The following is a 17,210-nucleotide window of genomic DNA, read 5'->3' on the forward strand; positions in this document are numbered from 1 at the left end:
TCCATCTCAAGCACGTTGTCGTGTGAACATAAAGCAAATTCTTGATAATAATGGAGAAGGAAAAATTGATGTTCGTTCTATGTCGACAATCTGATTCATTTCAATTGTTTCTCTTACATTCTTAATAAAAAAAACGAAAAGTGATCAATCGTGGCACTCCACATCGGTCATCGACAACATTATCGCGTCAAAATAATGCAAATTGTTGACAAAAACGCAAGAGAAAAATGTCACAATCTGCAGAAGTGGACAGGGTATGCGAGTGGGTGCAGTGTTAGAGTTAGATGAAAATAGGGAAGAATTAGGAGTGGTCCAGTGGGGCAGAGTGAACACAAATGCGAAATGGTCCCATAGGCATAGTGAAGAATAGGGGATGGGGTGAAGGCCCCCAATTAGAGCGGGTTCATGTGATTTCCCTCAAGGACTGGTCCATTTCATTATCTGCCCCCAAAACTGCTCTCAACTTCAGATACTAATGCTCATTGTTCATTCATTGCAGCCCTAAGTCAAATTTGTCCACATGACAAAATTAGACCATTTTTTGAGAGTTTCATGGAAGCTCTCCATAATATTTTGGGGGAAATTAAGGTTTTTTTAGAAAAATAAAAATTACAAAAAACAGATAATCTTTTGCATTTTTTGGGGGTTGATTACACTTCGACCTCCTCAAAGTATGTGAAATTTATATCTCTCAAGAATTTTGAAATTGCACTTGCACCCCCATCTAGAATTCTCCGTTACAACCGTACCCTTCCTTTTAATATTTGGATGAAAAATACAGACGTCAACAAAAATATATATTAACTTTCAATTTTACATCTCTTTTAATATTTAGTATAATTCATTGACAAAAGATACTCTAATAATATTTTTGTACTTAAAAGAGGTATATAAAGTCAAATGAATATAAATGTAAAAAATCATTTTCATCACATAAAAGTTTGTTTATTTCACTGAGCTAAGCGTTTTTTTTCAAAACTCTAATAGAAAGTGTTTAAGTATAGTTAGAGAATTCTTAAAGGAAGTGTAAGTATAATTTCAAAGTTTTTTGGAATTTTTTTTTTTCACATTTTCGTAAGAATCTAATTTTAATTAATTTTTCTTTCTTTTTTTTATTTGAAAATTTTTTGAGGATTGGTTACAAGGGGAAAATGTATGAGCATATATTTCGAGGAAATATTGAGAAAATTATTTTTATTTAATTTTTTGGCACAAGTTATTTTCCAAAAAGAATATATAGTTAAAAAGAAACTAACTTCAAAATTTAATATCAATAAATTAAAAAAAAAAATCATGTCAGACAACAAGAACAATGTCTATTAAGGGACAAATTTTTTTAATTAAAAAAAAAAAACCTTTGATGAACTTTCTTAGCTATAACAATTTATTTTTCTCCATGTGCTGCTCACACATTCAACTCAATCAAAGTGTGGAACAGCCCAACGATTTGATCTCAAAATTTCAATGATGTGTTCGAATTCGGGTGTGTGCATAAAAGTAAAATAACTCAACCATGATTTCCAAATATTAACATGGACAGAAACACTCGTACAAACGCGTGTATAGACCTATAAAAAAACCAAATAAACAAACTCCCTTCTCAACAAGGAAGATTTCTATATTACATGGAAATGTCGGATAAGTACAAGAAAAAATGTACCTGTCCCCTAACTCCACAGAAAGAATGCTGCCATTCCGGCAGGGACGAAAACAACATAGAAACAAAGGAATCTGCCCATGGAATCAATTTCCCCAGCCCCTAATATTGTAGAACCTTCATAAATACCATATGATATAAAGAATAAATTATACAGCAAACCTATACTGCCAAAAATGAAAAAAATAACGGATTTACAGTGCACGATGGATCTGTGTTGATCATGGCACGTTACCATACCCAAACCCAAAATGGACGTTCCCGGCCTTAGTCATGTAAAAATTGGAAGGCGGGGTTCTCACGAAGGTCTTCTGCGGGCTTGACGTCCAAGAAACCCTTAACTTGGAGTGAAGTAGAGAGTTCGTCAACTGAGAATGGGATGCTGCATTGCACATACAGACAGGTTAATGACTTTACATTTATGTTATGCAACACGAGAGAATTGAGAAGCAGGACTGTAGGGAACTTTCGGCATCTAGAGGAATTTGTGTTGATTCAACAAGGTAGCTACCATATACACCCAAAGGCTCATCGAATTCGATTTTTAATCAAAATCTTACTGCAACTTTTATTTCATTTAATGCAATTTTTATTTTGTCTAATATATACACGGTGGGTGTACAAAAGTTAACACCATTTATTTCATCTAAGTTGTGGTGTCTATATATGTTAAAAGCAATAGGAGATGCAATAGAATTTAGAATAAATAATGGTTCTGGATGGAAATTATATCAGAAAAAAGTTCTCATAATTTTAATCTTCTAACCATAATTCAACTGCCCCTATATTGTCCCGAACCACAACCCTTAGTAAAAATTTGGAACTTTGAGGGATATATATGTAACAATGAGGGAATATGAAGCGAATATGTAGTGGCTGAATGGAAAAAGTGAGACGTTTGAGGCAAAAAGTTACTTTTGCTGGAAAAGTTTCAGAACTTTAACATGGCAAAATAAGTAGCTGATTACCTTGAACTGTCGTCCAACAGAAATGAGTTGCTGACAGGATTGTTGGAGTCCTCTGTCATCAGCACCCTCATGCTCGATATGACCTGTTATTTAAGTTTGAAAATTAAGATAACATTTTTCGTTTTCGAGAATAACAATAAACTCTCTGTGAGAAGAAAAAGAATATTCTGGACATAATGTACTTACCTCCGCTGACACACTTCTTGTATTATAATTATCATCCCAGTATAAAGTGCAAATTCTGTACAGCTGCTGGACGCTCAGAATCTGAGGATCCCAACAAATTTCCATGTTAGAAAATTAACTTGATTTACTGCTCAACCTGCTGCTATACAATGAAAATTTTCCTTTTTCTTTTTGGTGTGGCGGGGAAGTGGGGAAGTCAAGGGTAACCAACTTACCGGACACAAATCATTGGTGATTTCATCATAAGATATTCTGTACTTCTGATGTATAACCTGTGGGGAAAATGAAACAAATAAGGTGAATTCATAGAAACTTACTAAATAGTGCCATAGAGATTAATGCAGATGCAGAAAGTACCAAGAAGCCAACAGCCTGTCTTATGTGTTTGAGCTCATCCCAAGCTGAGCCTGCATACTGGGATCCAAGAATGTTTTGTCAATATAAGAAGATGAGGAAGAAACAGTCGGTAGTCGAACAAAAAACTTGTGCATTCTTGATATGATGATGACAAGATTTACCTCATCTTTTGCTTGGCAGCACCACAACTCTAGCTCAGCCAATCCAGCTTTTACATACTCGCCGTTGCTGAACGTACAACACTCACGGCGTAGGAGAAGACTAAAAGTTGTACATTTGGGTAAAATTAGTAATCTTCCATGGTAAAGGAAGTATAGAAAGATTTCAAAGTCAAAAGCCCCCTAATCACCTGTTAAAGAGTTGCACATTAATGTACGAAAATATTTGAGTAAATATCTTCTGAACAAGAACAGGGGGAACCTGGAAAGACGACAAACTTGTTATAATTTCGAAGGGAACAAACAGGTGAATAAAATGCAGAATAAATAAGTACATACAAAATTTTCTTTCAGTGTACTGAGAAGGGAGTTGAGACAATCAATGATGCCCTGCCAGTGATTTGACGGAGAATCTTTGCCAAAAGACCGCCCAGATCTTAGCACACTTCCTTTGGAGGTTCTTGGTGCCTGAATTTCATTATAGTTGTCAAGATCAGAACCTATCATCCTTATTTTTGCTATGCAACACTCACTCACTGACTTCGGAAGAAGTTATACAAACATTAGAAGTACTAATAAACACAACATGAGCACATGACGATAGTCATATGCTGGCTGCACAATGGCAACCTGATGTGCAAAAGAAACTGTTCGTCGAGGGAATAGTTCAACTCATAGTCCATAACATTTCCAGTTGGATATCTTGAAGTTGTGAGGGTTTTGTTTAATTGTTTTTACTCTACTGCAAAGCCAAATGTAACTTAAAACCAGAAGTTGACACATATGATGTAAAATCCGTTAGACAGATTGTTGGTTGTCTATCTGATTCTCACTCTATCAGATAACGAATTGTTGGTTGTCTATCTGATCTCACTCTATCAGATAAAGATTTGCAAAAACCAAACAATTCCGCGTACCTGAATGCATAAAGCAAGCAGTGATCCCAACTCCTTCTTCAAGTTATCTCGAATAATGCCATAGATTTTCTCGACATATGCGGTAAGCTGCTGCTTGAAAAGCAGAGCTGGGTATTTGGCTTCAACTTGGCGCACGGTATCAAGTGCAGCTGCAGCTGCGGCAAGGCTGACAGAAGAAGGCGATGACCTGAACCCCTGTAAACAAATTTTATTTTTAACTTTTTCCAATATTTTGCATATTAACTCACAGAATAACCATGTTACGTATACCACTTGAAAAGAAAACCATGAAAGAATCTGAATACCATTGTCATCCTCCCAAACAGGGAGGTTGGTGGTGGTGGTTTACGAACTGGGGTCACACCAGCTGCGCCAGCAGGTTTCATACTTTTTTGAAGCAAGAACAACAGCGTAGAGGTATTTGACAGCCAATAAGCCATGTGATCATTGTTGTCTTGATTCTGCAATTAGTTATTGCTCAGTTAATTCACATTTTTGTTGTTGAGCATGACACTGCCTAGTTCAGGATTATTTTCCAAAGATCTTAGGGACACGTGACTTACACCCACAAAATCCCCAAGTAAACACAGGTACATGAAAGCAAAAAGTTAACAAAAGACTGAATATGTCAAATGCTCGTGATGTACGCTGCAAAATTATCTAAACAATTTGTAGAATGGAGAGGTGAAGCACTAATTTGAATAATGTGGGAAAATAATCTTCCCCCTGCAAACATGCCTATATTGCACCAGAAAACTTGCTCGAGTAACATTTCTGCATATCCCATTCCATTCCATGTCATTGACAAGGAAGCTTACCTCTATGGCTGAACCAATCATCTGAATAAGACGATCAAACACACTTGTGCGCTCAGCTTCAAAAGATTTCCAGTGCAAAAGGCATTTGTATATTGTGAAAGCTGCAACGGGCTTGCCTTGACTGAACCCCACATCTTTCATTACACATTCCATGAGTGCATCAACATCCTCCTGCGGAAAGTTCAAGATTATCTGTTCCGGTAAACCAAGAGATAAAAGGCAATGGAACAAATCATAGTTTTTAGAAGAACGAACATGCTGACGATCAGTAGGGGGTCTCCTTGGTTTGCTCTCAGGGATCTCGGAGACTTTTGCTGGAGTATGTAGTATATCCTGCAGAAGTCAATCTTCATGTAAACCAAATATAGAAAGAGAACTGAGGTATAACCCAATCGTGTGCTCTGTAGAATCCAATTCCATTGTTAAAGAAAGAGAAGCCTAAATAAGTTCTACTCACTTCATCGGCATGGTGGCCATTTTCCAATATCTGCACATAAGTCATGACAACATCATGTGAGATTGAGAAAGAGGTACAGGAGACAGAAAAGTGAATTTTCTTGAAAAGTAATCAACCTTGGTTGCTAAAGCTGATGGATTTTCTGATGCTCCCTTAGAAGCGGCTGACAAGGTTTGCTGCCGAAGAATTTTGTTCTCAGATTCCATGTCCGAAATTTTTTCTTCAAGCCTACACATTAAAAGAAAGATAACTTAAAACAAAATTAAAAATAATAATAATAAGTCAAGCATAAACACTATAATTACTGCTGCAAAAGAACACAAGCTTACATTATCTAACTTCAACATAACTAATAGATTTAACTAATAGGTCACACAAAAAGCCTAACCTGTGCATATTGGTCTTCAACTTAACAATCATCGACTCTGCCTCCATGGCTTGCTTCAACCTCTCCTCACTAAGTTTGTTTGTTTCTTCATATCTCTTCTCGGTTTCATCTATTTTTGTTTCAAGAGAGCTAACTAAAGCCTGCAACAATGCACAAGAGGATGGAATAACACATCCAAGTATATACAAAAATTATTTGCACCAATTTAACCTTTCATTCTTTAACATAATAAGTCTGATCATACCTTGAGTTTTTCATTTTCAACAGCAAGCTTATCCATCATTTCATGGTCAATGACTGGAATTTCCTGTATTACTGGGACTTGCTCAGCTGCCAATTTTGCAGCCTCCCTTTCCTTTAACAACATGTCTTTGGTTTCCTTGAACTGAAGCTGAAGCTCTTGTAAAGCCGTCTGTAATTTTGTGTTCTCTTGTGTTTTTGCTTCCTCTAGGTCAGCCTACAGAGAGATGGATCAGTGAGAAAAAAATGAAAAGAAGACTATGACACGGTCTCAGAACTATATAATTAGAAGAAAAACTGGTCGTGCATCCTGCTCTTATTACATTCATCATATGTCCTATTTCTAATTATAGTTTCGTGATTTTTCTGCAAAATTCCTATTCACATTCCTGAACCCTGGTGATATTTTGAGCACCATCTCCATCTGATAACCAAACCTCAGACCAGAGGATGTAGTTCCAATCTCTCATTTTATTGCAGGAAGAATCCGGCATCCAGAGGTTCCAATTAGAACAAAAACTAAGTGTACGCTAACAAGTACCAACATTTTTCTCTTGCATGAACAGATTCAAATACCAAACAAAAGGATGAAACAAATATGAAGCCTGCCCTGCTGCATATGTAAACTAATTTACAAGTATGTTTGTTCTCTAATGTCCTCTCTTTTTCTGTTTCACCTCAAAGGGGAGGGATGGACACACTGTAATTGATTTATGAGCATCTTCACTAATGTCTTTTACATCTTCACAGTATAAGGTTTACATTTGACAGCATATCTGGTTCACTCCAGTCTTTTGGACTTCCATACTTGTATTTTTTATAATGATTCTCAGTGTTTCTCTCGGTATCGGTTTGTCTCCTTATTGCTAGTCAATATATAGTGGAAAAACACTCAAAAAAGAAATAAATATAATAAAAATTGAAATCCTTTTAGTTTTATTATACTTGATTGGTGGTAGTAAAATGTTCATTAACAGGGTTAGGCTTGCATTTTCACTTATGCTGCCACAGAAGAACTGCCTTTATCTCAACCACAACTATATATGGTAACAATCACAATCTTGCAGCAAAAGGATTTACAATTAGTTGAAAAACTAGGTTACTCAAAGTGGTTTCCAAAATGTTGGCAACAGAAGCATAAAAAAAGGGAAAGAAGAAAAACAAAGTGTCAGAAGATTCAACATACTCTCATTCGTTTCTCAAGCTGCAATCTCCAAGTCAATTCTTCAACTTGCTTCTCTAGTTTATTCTTGGCAGCTTGCAGGGCACCAGTTTCTCTGGCCGCCTGTGGTTTAACATGATAATATATATACAATCACATTAAAAATAAGATAATAGCACTAGTAAAACCATCAAACAAGTTCCAAAAACCAAATTATTAATTGAAGTGGACTTTCTTGTCTCTTCACTTTTTGAAACGGACTTTCTTGTCTATTCTTCGGAACCATTTCTGTCAAGATTTCTTATCATGCTAGAAATTTACAGATTTATAAAGACAGATATCCTACACAAGAAGAATTAGTATAATGCAAGTAGGTAAGTACTTTTATGCTCCAACATCTATTTGTAATCTCGTTTTCCTGATTACCCATGTGCTTGGCTTGTATTTTACATTTTCCAAGACATTTGACAATCTGGCATAATATACACTCATCTCTGAGAGCCAGATATAGAAAGTGCAAATGTGTGAGCATTTAGTACGTGTACTGGTGCATTTCAAGCCATTTCAACCCTTTCAAAGAACAACAGTTAGTTCTATGTCCAATCATCCTCAAATAATATCATACACTAACAGGGTATATTCATCTTATTTGGCACATATAACCAGACCAGACAAGTTCCGTCTACATATTTTCACCTAGAGAAAAAGTTCTAAAGGATGTGACAGTGGAAAGACAAAGTGCAGGAGAAAGCAGGGAGGGAGAATGAAGGATATAGAGCATGACCATCTTCAATTTACGCAGTTCTTTACGTGCAAGTCTTGCCCTCCATGCACATTGCGTGGTAAGTGCAGCTCTTTTCAGCTTGATATATTCTGAATGTGCTAAGAATTCACGGCAATGACTCTGGAATCATACAAGTAAGACATCAATATTTTTGTCCAAAAGAAATTAGTTGTAATTCTTTGGTGAACGAAAAATCAGAAAGACAACCATGTCTCATCAGATGATTAGCTGAGAGATAATGTTACCTGAATCACAACTGCTGCTTTTGTCTGCTGTCTAAACCGCAGTTCATTACGTGCCGCCATGACACGCATTCCTGTCTGAATTGAAACAGCAGATGAGTGCAGTTCTTGGTATGCTTTCCTGGCAAGATACATTCGCAGATCTCTCTGGATTCTGATACAAGAAGCCTCCCTCCGCATGCCCTCATAAATGTGTCGAGTAAGTTCTCCTGTTAATTAGCAAATAAAAGTCCACAATGAATATCTTGATACATATCCGTTCAGAAGTCTGTAAAGAAAGAATATATCCAACAAATATCACGTACCTCTGCACACAGATTGAAAAAATATTGCTGAGCGACGCAATAATATGAAGCTTTTTCGAGCCATATAAGAACGAATTTTCCTCTGGATAATGCTGGCTGATCTTCCCAATACTTCAGTCCTTCGAGCATCCAGCTCTGCCATCTGACCGGCCCTCAGAAACACTTTTGTTTTACCAATCTGCAAAAGCAAACTGCACTGAGTAAAAGCAGTTTCATCCCATTGTTCTAAATAAAACTGGCCAACAATAAAAGTTAATAAAGTTTATGTAGGACCACATCATGGTAGAGCAACAGACATGCCAGAGATCTTTACTAATATGGCATTGCAAAAAAGGGCACGAGGGACTGACGTCTTGTTCGGGTCACATGAGACATTTTCGAATTAGTTACAAAAATGAAGAGAAAACAAACAGATCTGAAGTAAGGAATTTGCTCACGCATCCACAAATTAAATACAAAAACATGATGACTTGTTGGCCTGGTGTTCATAATAATAGTTTGAGGTGATACTGGTATCAGAAGCTTAAATCACTATGAGGAAGTGGCAAGAAAGGTAATATCATTTCTATGCTTTTCAGATATGAGAATATAATTGATTGATAGTTTAGACCATGATAACAACCCTACTACAAATGCATGCTTCATTTCTTTAACATTCCGTCACTGGGATTCAAAAGACCTTGGAAGCATGAATTTATTTGAAAACAACAAAGCTATAAACATGGAAAGCACAGTGAGAAGAAAGTTATTTCTGGAAAACCAGTGCATAGATACTTTAGACTATCCAACGAATTAACATTACCTGATAGCCTTGAAGTCTAACTTTCTCCAAAAGCCTCTTGCAAACTGCAACCTCATCCGTACTATCATGAAACCAATGAAGCAATTCAGGTGAAAGGCCAATGTTACTGATTGTCATTATCAGGGGGAAGTATGATGATACAGTAACCATACCTCCCATCCAAAACTTCAGGGGCAAGGATACCAAAACGGTCTACAAATTCAACAAAAGGTTTTTTGGTAGGATATCCAGCACAACTTATCCTAATAGCTTCCATGACCCCCTGGATAGAGCAGGTAACAAGTACAACAACAAAAAGGTGATGTCAGCTAAACTTGTAGCATTAAAAAGAAAGGAAAAAGAAACACAGTAACACACACACACACACAAAAGAGACGAATCAAATGTATTACCCCACAACGCAGCTGTTGGAGGACATTATAATTTTCAAAGATAGCCGGCTTAAGAAGGTTATTTGGCTTTACACAGCGTATGTAATGAGGTTCAGTGGAACTCAGAGTTTCAAGCAGAGATTGTAGTTGTTGCTGCAAAATGCATCACGTGAAAACTTCACATCTCAAGTAACAAATGAAAAGTCAGATTGATGAATCTACAGAAATTCATACCTTAAACCTTGAGCCAATTGAAGAAAATTTTGATTGTTTAGAGGACTCCTCATTTGATACTGGAAAAAGACCCGAAACAAATGAACATTTGGAAGCATTTAAGAGGGCCTGATGCTCAGCAATAACATAATCCTTGTTTTTGTCCAGAAACTGCTCAGTTTGATACGTCACCTGGTGCATATTTTGTAATCCAGCTTTTCAGTGAAAGCTCACCATGCGAGTCCTAGTAATATCTTTCAATGTAATACTTGATTTCAGAAACACACAATTTAACTTACATCACCGGCGTAATGTGAAATGGTGAAGTCAGAACGAGCTAATTTCGGCTTGCTGAAGCGTTTGTGGTTCTTAAAAGTCTGGTACAGCTTTTGGGCAAACGTTTCATGAGTTGAACGTGGAAACATGCTACAAGACAGAGTAGTCATAGCGAAAGTCAGTAAACAAAACAAACAATTGTAAACATGTAGTCCCTTTAATGGTGAGATACTTACCAAGCTTCATCAAGAAGAGCTATTATGCCACCTGGCTTCTGAGTAATTTCAAGAAAGACGTATATATTAGACGAAGAAGATTTAGGTAAATTAGAACCAGATAACATTTCTCTAAAACTTAAATAAGTATTAAGAATAACAACTTTGCTTGCCCATAAACATAAAACTCACAACTAAAGATGCCAGTCTACACGTCTAGACAGACCAAGAGGAAACAATACTCCACGATTCAAAAAAACAACTTTTGGATATCAAATCTTGAAAACCACAAACAATCTAGGACTGAAATTCCAAATTAATACGAGGCAGAGGAACGAAGAAAGATTCTCCATACCTAGAGTCTCTTATGCATTAACACATTCCTAAATTAAGACTATGATAAGTATAAATAGTAATCCTACACCAATATGGTATATAAGGTCAAACAAAAAAATACTAGTTATGTAAAGCCAAAAATATAATCACTCGTGAATAAAGCAAAATGACAGTCCAAAACTGAAATCCTCACTGAAATTGGCCGGGCACGGGGAGCACAACCTTTTCAATTAGATCCAGAACATCTTGATTGTCGATGAACTCTATGTAGCTCCAGTTAATTTCTTCTTTTGTATATTCCTCTTGCTCCATTTTAAAAACGTGCTGCCACATAAGACGTTCAATATCATACAACTCAAACAAAGACAAAGTAATAAAAGATGACCAAATGAATGGAAAAACTATAGGATACCTGATTAAAGTGCTGCTGAAGCTTCTCATTGGTCAAGTTTATGCAAAATTGTTCAAAACTGCAGAAATATACAGCAATAGAATATAAGAGTGGTGTTCCTGAGAACCATTTTTGTAATTATTGAGCTCAATGGTCAAAGAAACACTAAGTTAGAAAAGTGATGTAGATTTTTCAAAACTTGAACTAAGATTTCAATATGGAGTGTAATATCATTCACATCATTGTGTCCAGAATGGGTTAATAATGTAACACGTATGTTTTGCGACAACAGGTGGATCCAACAAAAAATTACAAGCAGCAGTTCATAAGGCTTTAAGACATCTTTATCACGCAAAAAACCCAGGCACACATGAAATAAACAACCAAGTTAGGCTTTTGCAGTAGAACAATGAAACAAACGCATTGGCAACCCCACAACTTCTTGGAGAACTGCAGCATCAATACTTAATTTACTCATAACTTCAGATCTTCAAAATATAGTTTAACAGTTACAGAGAATACTACTTATTTTTAATGGAAAAACTAAAAAAGATATGATGATAACAATCTCTCAAACTGACTGTGATTTATTCTACATTTCAGAAGAACCAATGGACCATATTTCCCATCCGTATTATCTATTGTTGAGCTGATAGGATCACTAGGTCAGAAATGGAGATGCCATGGATGCTAGGAATACTAGTAAGGGGGAAGAACTGCCAGTCCTAGCTTCCAGGTTCTGTATATCAGAAGTAATTCCTACTGTCGTGGAGCAGTTATAGACAAGCATCGCTCTATTGTAACTAAGATGTCTCTACAATTAGTCATATATTATCTTCAAAACTTTAACATTTCAAGTCCAAAACATAGGAATGAATGTGAACTGACTAATATGGAGTTGGAGTGCCAACCCGCTCCGCATGACCACTCAAGAAAAGGAGGCCATTGGGCATGCAGTGTTTATAGATTAGGTATGATAAGGTTGATATTAAGGCATTAGTTGGCTAAGACATTAGCGTTGCTCTATCCATTTGCCTCCGACTCCTTCACAGACTCTGCTGCAAAGCCCAGCCATCAATAGCTTAAACAAATGCAAGAAAAACTTATTTTGTGTCTCTTGTGAGAAGATTCCTATGCAACCGATGAAAACACAAATGATCATGGCAACAATGAAGACACAGCATACCGGTAAAGCACCTGTTAGTCTTGAAACTCTCAAATCCGTAGATATCCAGCACCCCAATTAAACATTTTGAATTGGGATCTTGACCAATTGAACTATTGATCTTTTCCACAAGCCTGCAAGTAATGATAAAGGAATAATACTGGATTTTCAACAAAATATGAACAAGAATTAAGCATTAAAGAAAGCAAATTGGGCTACTTCAGGTGTAAGTATTCACTGATATAGATCTCCTTCAACCATAAAGATGAAGCTTACCAGTCAAACAACCTTGAGTAGACAATTTTGGCCAAAGCATCTCTACTGGCAGCAGCTGCCTCTGGATCCAACTCCTTGGTGATGGTCTCATCACGGGTCACAATTACACGTTTGCAGAGGGAATCCTCCAAAGATTTTGCATCACACCTAGAAAATTCAGAATTTCCTTGTCTATTAGCAAGGAAGACCAAGAACAAACGGATAAGATTTCTTAAAATTTCATGCATGTCCCAATAAAATCAATTACATGAACATCTCAGCTGCTGTTCTTAAATGAAACCAAGATTTTTCATCTTTGGGCATGGATGAATCAATTTCCTTCCCCTTCACAAATTCAATATTTCCAAGATGGAGTATTGCAGCTATAACCCGAAATATTGCATCCTGAGAAGTAGAAAGGAAACAGAATCAGCAAGAGAATGTAATTGAACTTGCAGACATTTTTGCATGTTAAACAACACAGTTCGTACCTGTTCCTCAGAACTGATGCCTACAGTATCCATTGCCCTCCTTGTTGCTATATATTCTTTAGAATCATCAACCCCATCTAGCTCATAGCAATTCGACTGGTTCAAATAATGAAATGTTCTTGGATTTCCCAACTTGTACTTTTGAATATCCTGAGAGTAAAGGAAGCAAATACCATTTGCATTCAGAAATGGAGATTTTACGAGAGAATCTGGAACAGAGACATTGACATGAATTAGCAAAATTATGAAATTACAGAATAAATAATCCGGAAGGACAAGGCAGCCCAATATTTGGCCTCTATATCATGTAAACGTAGAAGGATAGACCTATACTGCATGTTTAATTAAGTAACAAACTTGTAATAAAATATAGCACTGCAAATAACTTCATCCTCTTCACTAAAAAAAAGAATTTCTGCAAATAACAAGGAAACTGAAAAAATGGCAGTGCATTAGGAATGCGAAATATATAGATGAAATGTGTGAAAACATGCAAGATAGACATGCTAAACTAATTAATATTAGTCTAGAAAAAACAAAGAGAAAATATGATCTCAACTTATGAAGCACCGTGCCTTTTTTATTAAATGGAACGTGAAATAACAAATTATCATTCAAACAACACTGCATAAATGAATGATGCACTATGAAATATCTACAGAATGAGAGGCTTGAGAATAAGAGAAAACTGTGACAGAAATACATTACCTCTGGAGGTGCAGCACAAAGCATATAGAAACAGTGGTAGTTTCTCTCAGGATCAGACACCTGACAAACACGAGATCTTTCAAGCAAGTATGTCCTGACTGCAGCCCCAGAGATTCTACCCCTTTGATCAAACTGAATCTCGACAAATTTACCGAAACGACTACACAATAATTGTTGTGAATCAATTGACTTGGTATATAACACTTTCAGAAAACAAAACAAAGTCATTATACAAAGCAAGACTATGCATAGAATCTATGGTACCTTGAATTATTGTTCCTCACTGTCTTTGCGTTGCCAAATGCCTCGAGAACAGGATTTGACTGCAACAAAGAAAACATAGAACATAATGTGTGGAAAATTAGCTGGGACATTAATATTAACTATCACATCAGCCAATCTGTATGAATGACTGCATGAGATTCTTTATTACCTCAAGAACTTGTTGTTCCACTGTCCTTCCCTCAGCCGCTGATCGTCCCCCCATGTAAGCCAGATATTGCATAAGTAATTTTGTACTTTCTGTTTTACCTGCTCCACTCTCACCACTAACCAAGATCGACTGACTTATTCCTTCATTCATCATCAGCCTGTCCAAAAATATGAACTTTTAATAGCAATATACAAATAAAAAAAACTAAAGCTGAGATACTATAGACTACACGCCTGTATGCAGCATCTGCAACAGCGAATGGATGGGGACTCAGCTCACCGAAGGCTGCTCCTTTATATTGTGCCATCATATGACTATCATAGAGATGAGGTAATCTTTGAAATGGATTCACAGCAATCAATATATTTCCAGTATAAGTCTGAAAAAATGGTGAGAAGAACAGCTTCAACCGTATTGAACAAGCATTATTGGTGATATAGGATTGAAGGAGAACAAATTTTTTATGAGATGAACAAATTATTTGGGACTTACATATATTTCATTGATGTCATATCTTGATTTTAAATTATCCAAAACTCCAGGTTCATGCAAATATGCCAACTTGGTCATATCATCCACCCCACAAGGTGGGGCTTCAGCATCTTTTGGGTAGACATTAGAGGACTTGACCGCAACCTGCAGAAAACAGTTGCTCACATGCTGACTCAGCTCATCCTCGAGTGATTCGATTGAAAAGTAGAACTAGGAAACGGTTTATAAAGTGTCTTGTTTGGATAACTGAACTAAAAGGCCAATTTCATGCCTGTTTCACCAGAATGTGCTATAACGAGCACAAGAATTTCCTGAGACTAAAACACACATGGATGAAATTGAGAAACAACAGTAATCATGCATAAGCAATTTGAAAGAGATGGGAACTGATGACAGTCATGCATGAGCACTTTCAGAAATAAATCCCATCGAGCAAAAAATATGAACCCTCATTGTGCTTCTAAAGTGTTACAAGGACACCCACCGTCTTCCCTGATGTACATAGCACCTTGATGTCTTCATTATTAACAGCTACAACTTCACCATCTATCCAGGCTACATCAGGGTCCTCCAACCACACAAGAGACCCGACCCCTAATGTGATCGGAGCAACCTGCAAAAGTTCAACAGGGTTTATTTACTGACAATGACCACAAAGAGTTGAATACAATAACCCGAAAAGAGAAGGGCATTCTTCGACCTCGTGCAAACATTCTTATGATATACGAAATGTATAATGACCTTGAAAAGCCCAGTTCCAGGTATTAAGATGGAGTATTATTAGGCGCATGCAACATACACACTACACAAGTCCATTTGATCAATTAACTGCTCATAACTTCAATTTTAGTTTATAACAAATTTACATGGAAGTCTATCATTGATCTTCAAATTGTCAGTTGCCAGTTCTATTGAACAGTGGATAACACACATCACAGAATAGTTGTGCATATTTACTGACAGAGGAAGACGAAAGGAACTCATGAGTTTTTCCACACCTTGTATTGTGGGAGAGCTTTCGGACCAACATCAAGATACATGGCTAAGCAGTAACATAATTGAGGTCAAATCAAACACACATAACCTTTTATGAGTTTTCATTCGCTAACAATTCATCAACTTAAAAGCCCATTTTTCAGACAATTGACAGACAAATTCACAAAGTGATAATGTACAGCAAACCATCACCACTAGAAATCAAGCACGAGCACTCAGACATGCACTGGCATAAGAATACACCAGAGGTTTAATAAGCTAAAATAGCCTCAACCAACAGGTCAAGAAACAGTGAATTCTTATGCACCGCAACTACTCAGAGAGAATGCACGCACAACAACTATATTAATATCCAAAACTATAAAGAACTCAATAAAGAACAAAAGGTATCAAATCTTGAAGTGAACTGAACCACAGATCAATTCAAGATTCCAAGAAAACAACAACATGTCATAAATTATTAAGCAATATCAGATGCACTTGAAGAACAACCAAATAAATCAACAAATAAAGCTCACTACCATCTCGTAACAACTTCAATCAGATCAGAAACTTCAATGCCGCCTCGATCAGCCTTCACTCCTCAAGAACGCAAAAGACAACCGTTCACGCAAAGCAGATCAAAACACCGCAGCTTCTACTACTTGAATAAAAAAAAAAAAAAAAAAACTCATCCAATAAACCACCGCAATTTAATAAATTTCTGCAACAAAAAACCACCGCCAATCCAAATAACAAGTTCCTGAACTCCTCCAACTACTCTAATAAAAGGAAAAAATTTACACAAAAACAAGACAAGATCTGAGAGCACAATGAGCTTCGTATTTACACCTTTCCGATTTCCCAATGAAAAGAAGAAAAATCGGAGAGGTGCAGAGGTTTAAATGAAAGAAGAAACAAAAATAAAGAAATTTAGAGAGAGAGAGAATTGAAACTCAAAACCCCCCACACTTTTGCAATGCTAAGCAAACGACTCTTTTTAATTATAACAATTTTCCATTTAATTTCTTTTGGTTTTCTAAGGAAGGTCTATTTTCTGTTTTCTCTCTCCCCACGTTCTGCGGGATTTGATCCTGTCCGAAATTTTAATTAATTAAATTAAGTTGAATTAATTATCACAAGTAGCAGTCGCCAATGCACAACGTTTGTTGAATGAACTGAATTCCATAAATGCCCCTCTTATATAGCCGTTATTGCGAACTTGGGTTTCTTGCGGGTCCCCCCCGTTTTGAAATGGCCGGGCGGTTGGGGTTGTTTGTTTCCTTCCTTTTGTATAGAAGATAGATACACATCCAATTTGCTGCCTTTCCTTTCCTTCTCTTTTCAGCGATTTTTTTTCTCTTTATTTTTTTAAGAGGTGTCATTATTTTATTTAAAAATAACAATAATGAGAATAATTGATATGAGAAAAAAAAATTAACTAAATC

At 36.5% G+C, this 17,210-nt stretch overlaps 1 protein-coding gene across 1 annotated transcript; it reads right to left on the reverse strand.

Annotated features, from left to right (window-relative positions):
* Positions 1-1,584: 1,584 nt before the first annotated feature.
* On the reverse strand, positions 1,585-16,834 carry LOC105163479 (myosin-6). The gene is made up of 39 exons (XM_011081836.3): positions 16,305-16,834; positions 15,272-15,400; positions 14,788-14,931; positions 14,529-14,674; positions 14,296-14,452; positions 14,127-14,185; positions 13,863-14,022; positions 13,155-13,304; positions 12,932-13,068; positions 12,685-12,831; positions 12,441-12,542; positions 11,265-11,322; positions 11,075-11,176; positions 10,538-10,575; positions 10,325-10,451; positions 10,047-10,217; positions 9,834-9,965; positions 9,594-9,703; positions 9,442-9,502; positions 8,640-8,817; positions 8,338-8,543; positions 8,093-8,212; positions 7,333-7,431; positions 6,151-6,363; positions 5,907-6,046; positions 5,635-5,746; positions 5,519-5,548; positions 5,317-5,394; positions 5,062-5,232; positions 4,549-4,704; positions 4,244-4,438; positions 3,666-3,794; positions 3,518-3,588; positions 3,330-3,429; positions 3,169-3,225; positions 3,027-3,083; positions 2,812-2,892; positions 2,626-2,708; positions 1,585-2,039 (listed from the first exon to the last, which is right to left on the reverse strand). Exons 1-39 carry the CDS (start codon positions 16,305-16,307, stop codon positions 1,925-1,927), a joined length of 4,524 nt encoding a protein of 1,507 aa, XP_011080138.1. The 5' UTR covers positions 16,308-16,834; the 3' UTR covers positions 1,585-1,924.
* Between the last annotated feature and the right edge of the window lie 376 nt (positions 16,835-17,210).

The sequence above is a fragment of the Sesamum indicum genome, linkage group LG6 (genome assembly GCF_026168435.1).
Source record: "Sesamum indicum cultivar Baizhima isolate 11 linkage group LG6, ASM2616843v1, whole genome shotgun sequence".
Classification (NCBI taxonomy): Eukaryota; Viridiplantae; Streptophyta; class Magnoliopsida; order Lamiales; family Pedaliaceae; genus Sesamum; species Sesamum indicum.

Coding starts and splice junctions, on each gene's coding strand:
- LOC105163479 (XM_011081836.3), bottom strand. Junction 13,069..13,154: donor GCATCAGTTCTGAGGAACAG/GTACGAACTGTG, acceptor TCTACTTCTCAG/GATGCAATATTTCGGGTTAT. Junction 2,893..3,026: donor TCACCAATGATTTGTGTCCG/GTAAGTTGGTTA, acceptor TGGGATCCTCAG/ATTCTGAGCGTCCAGCAGCT.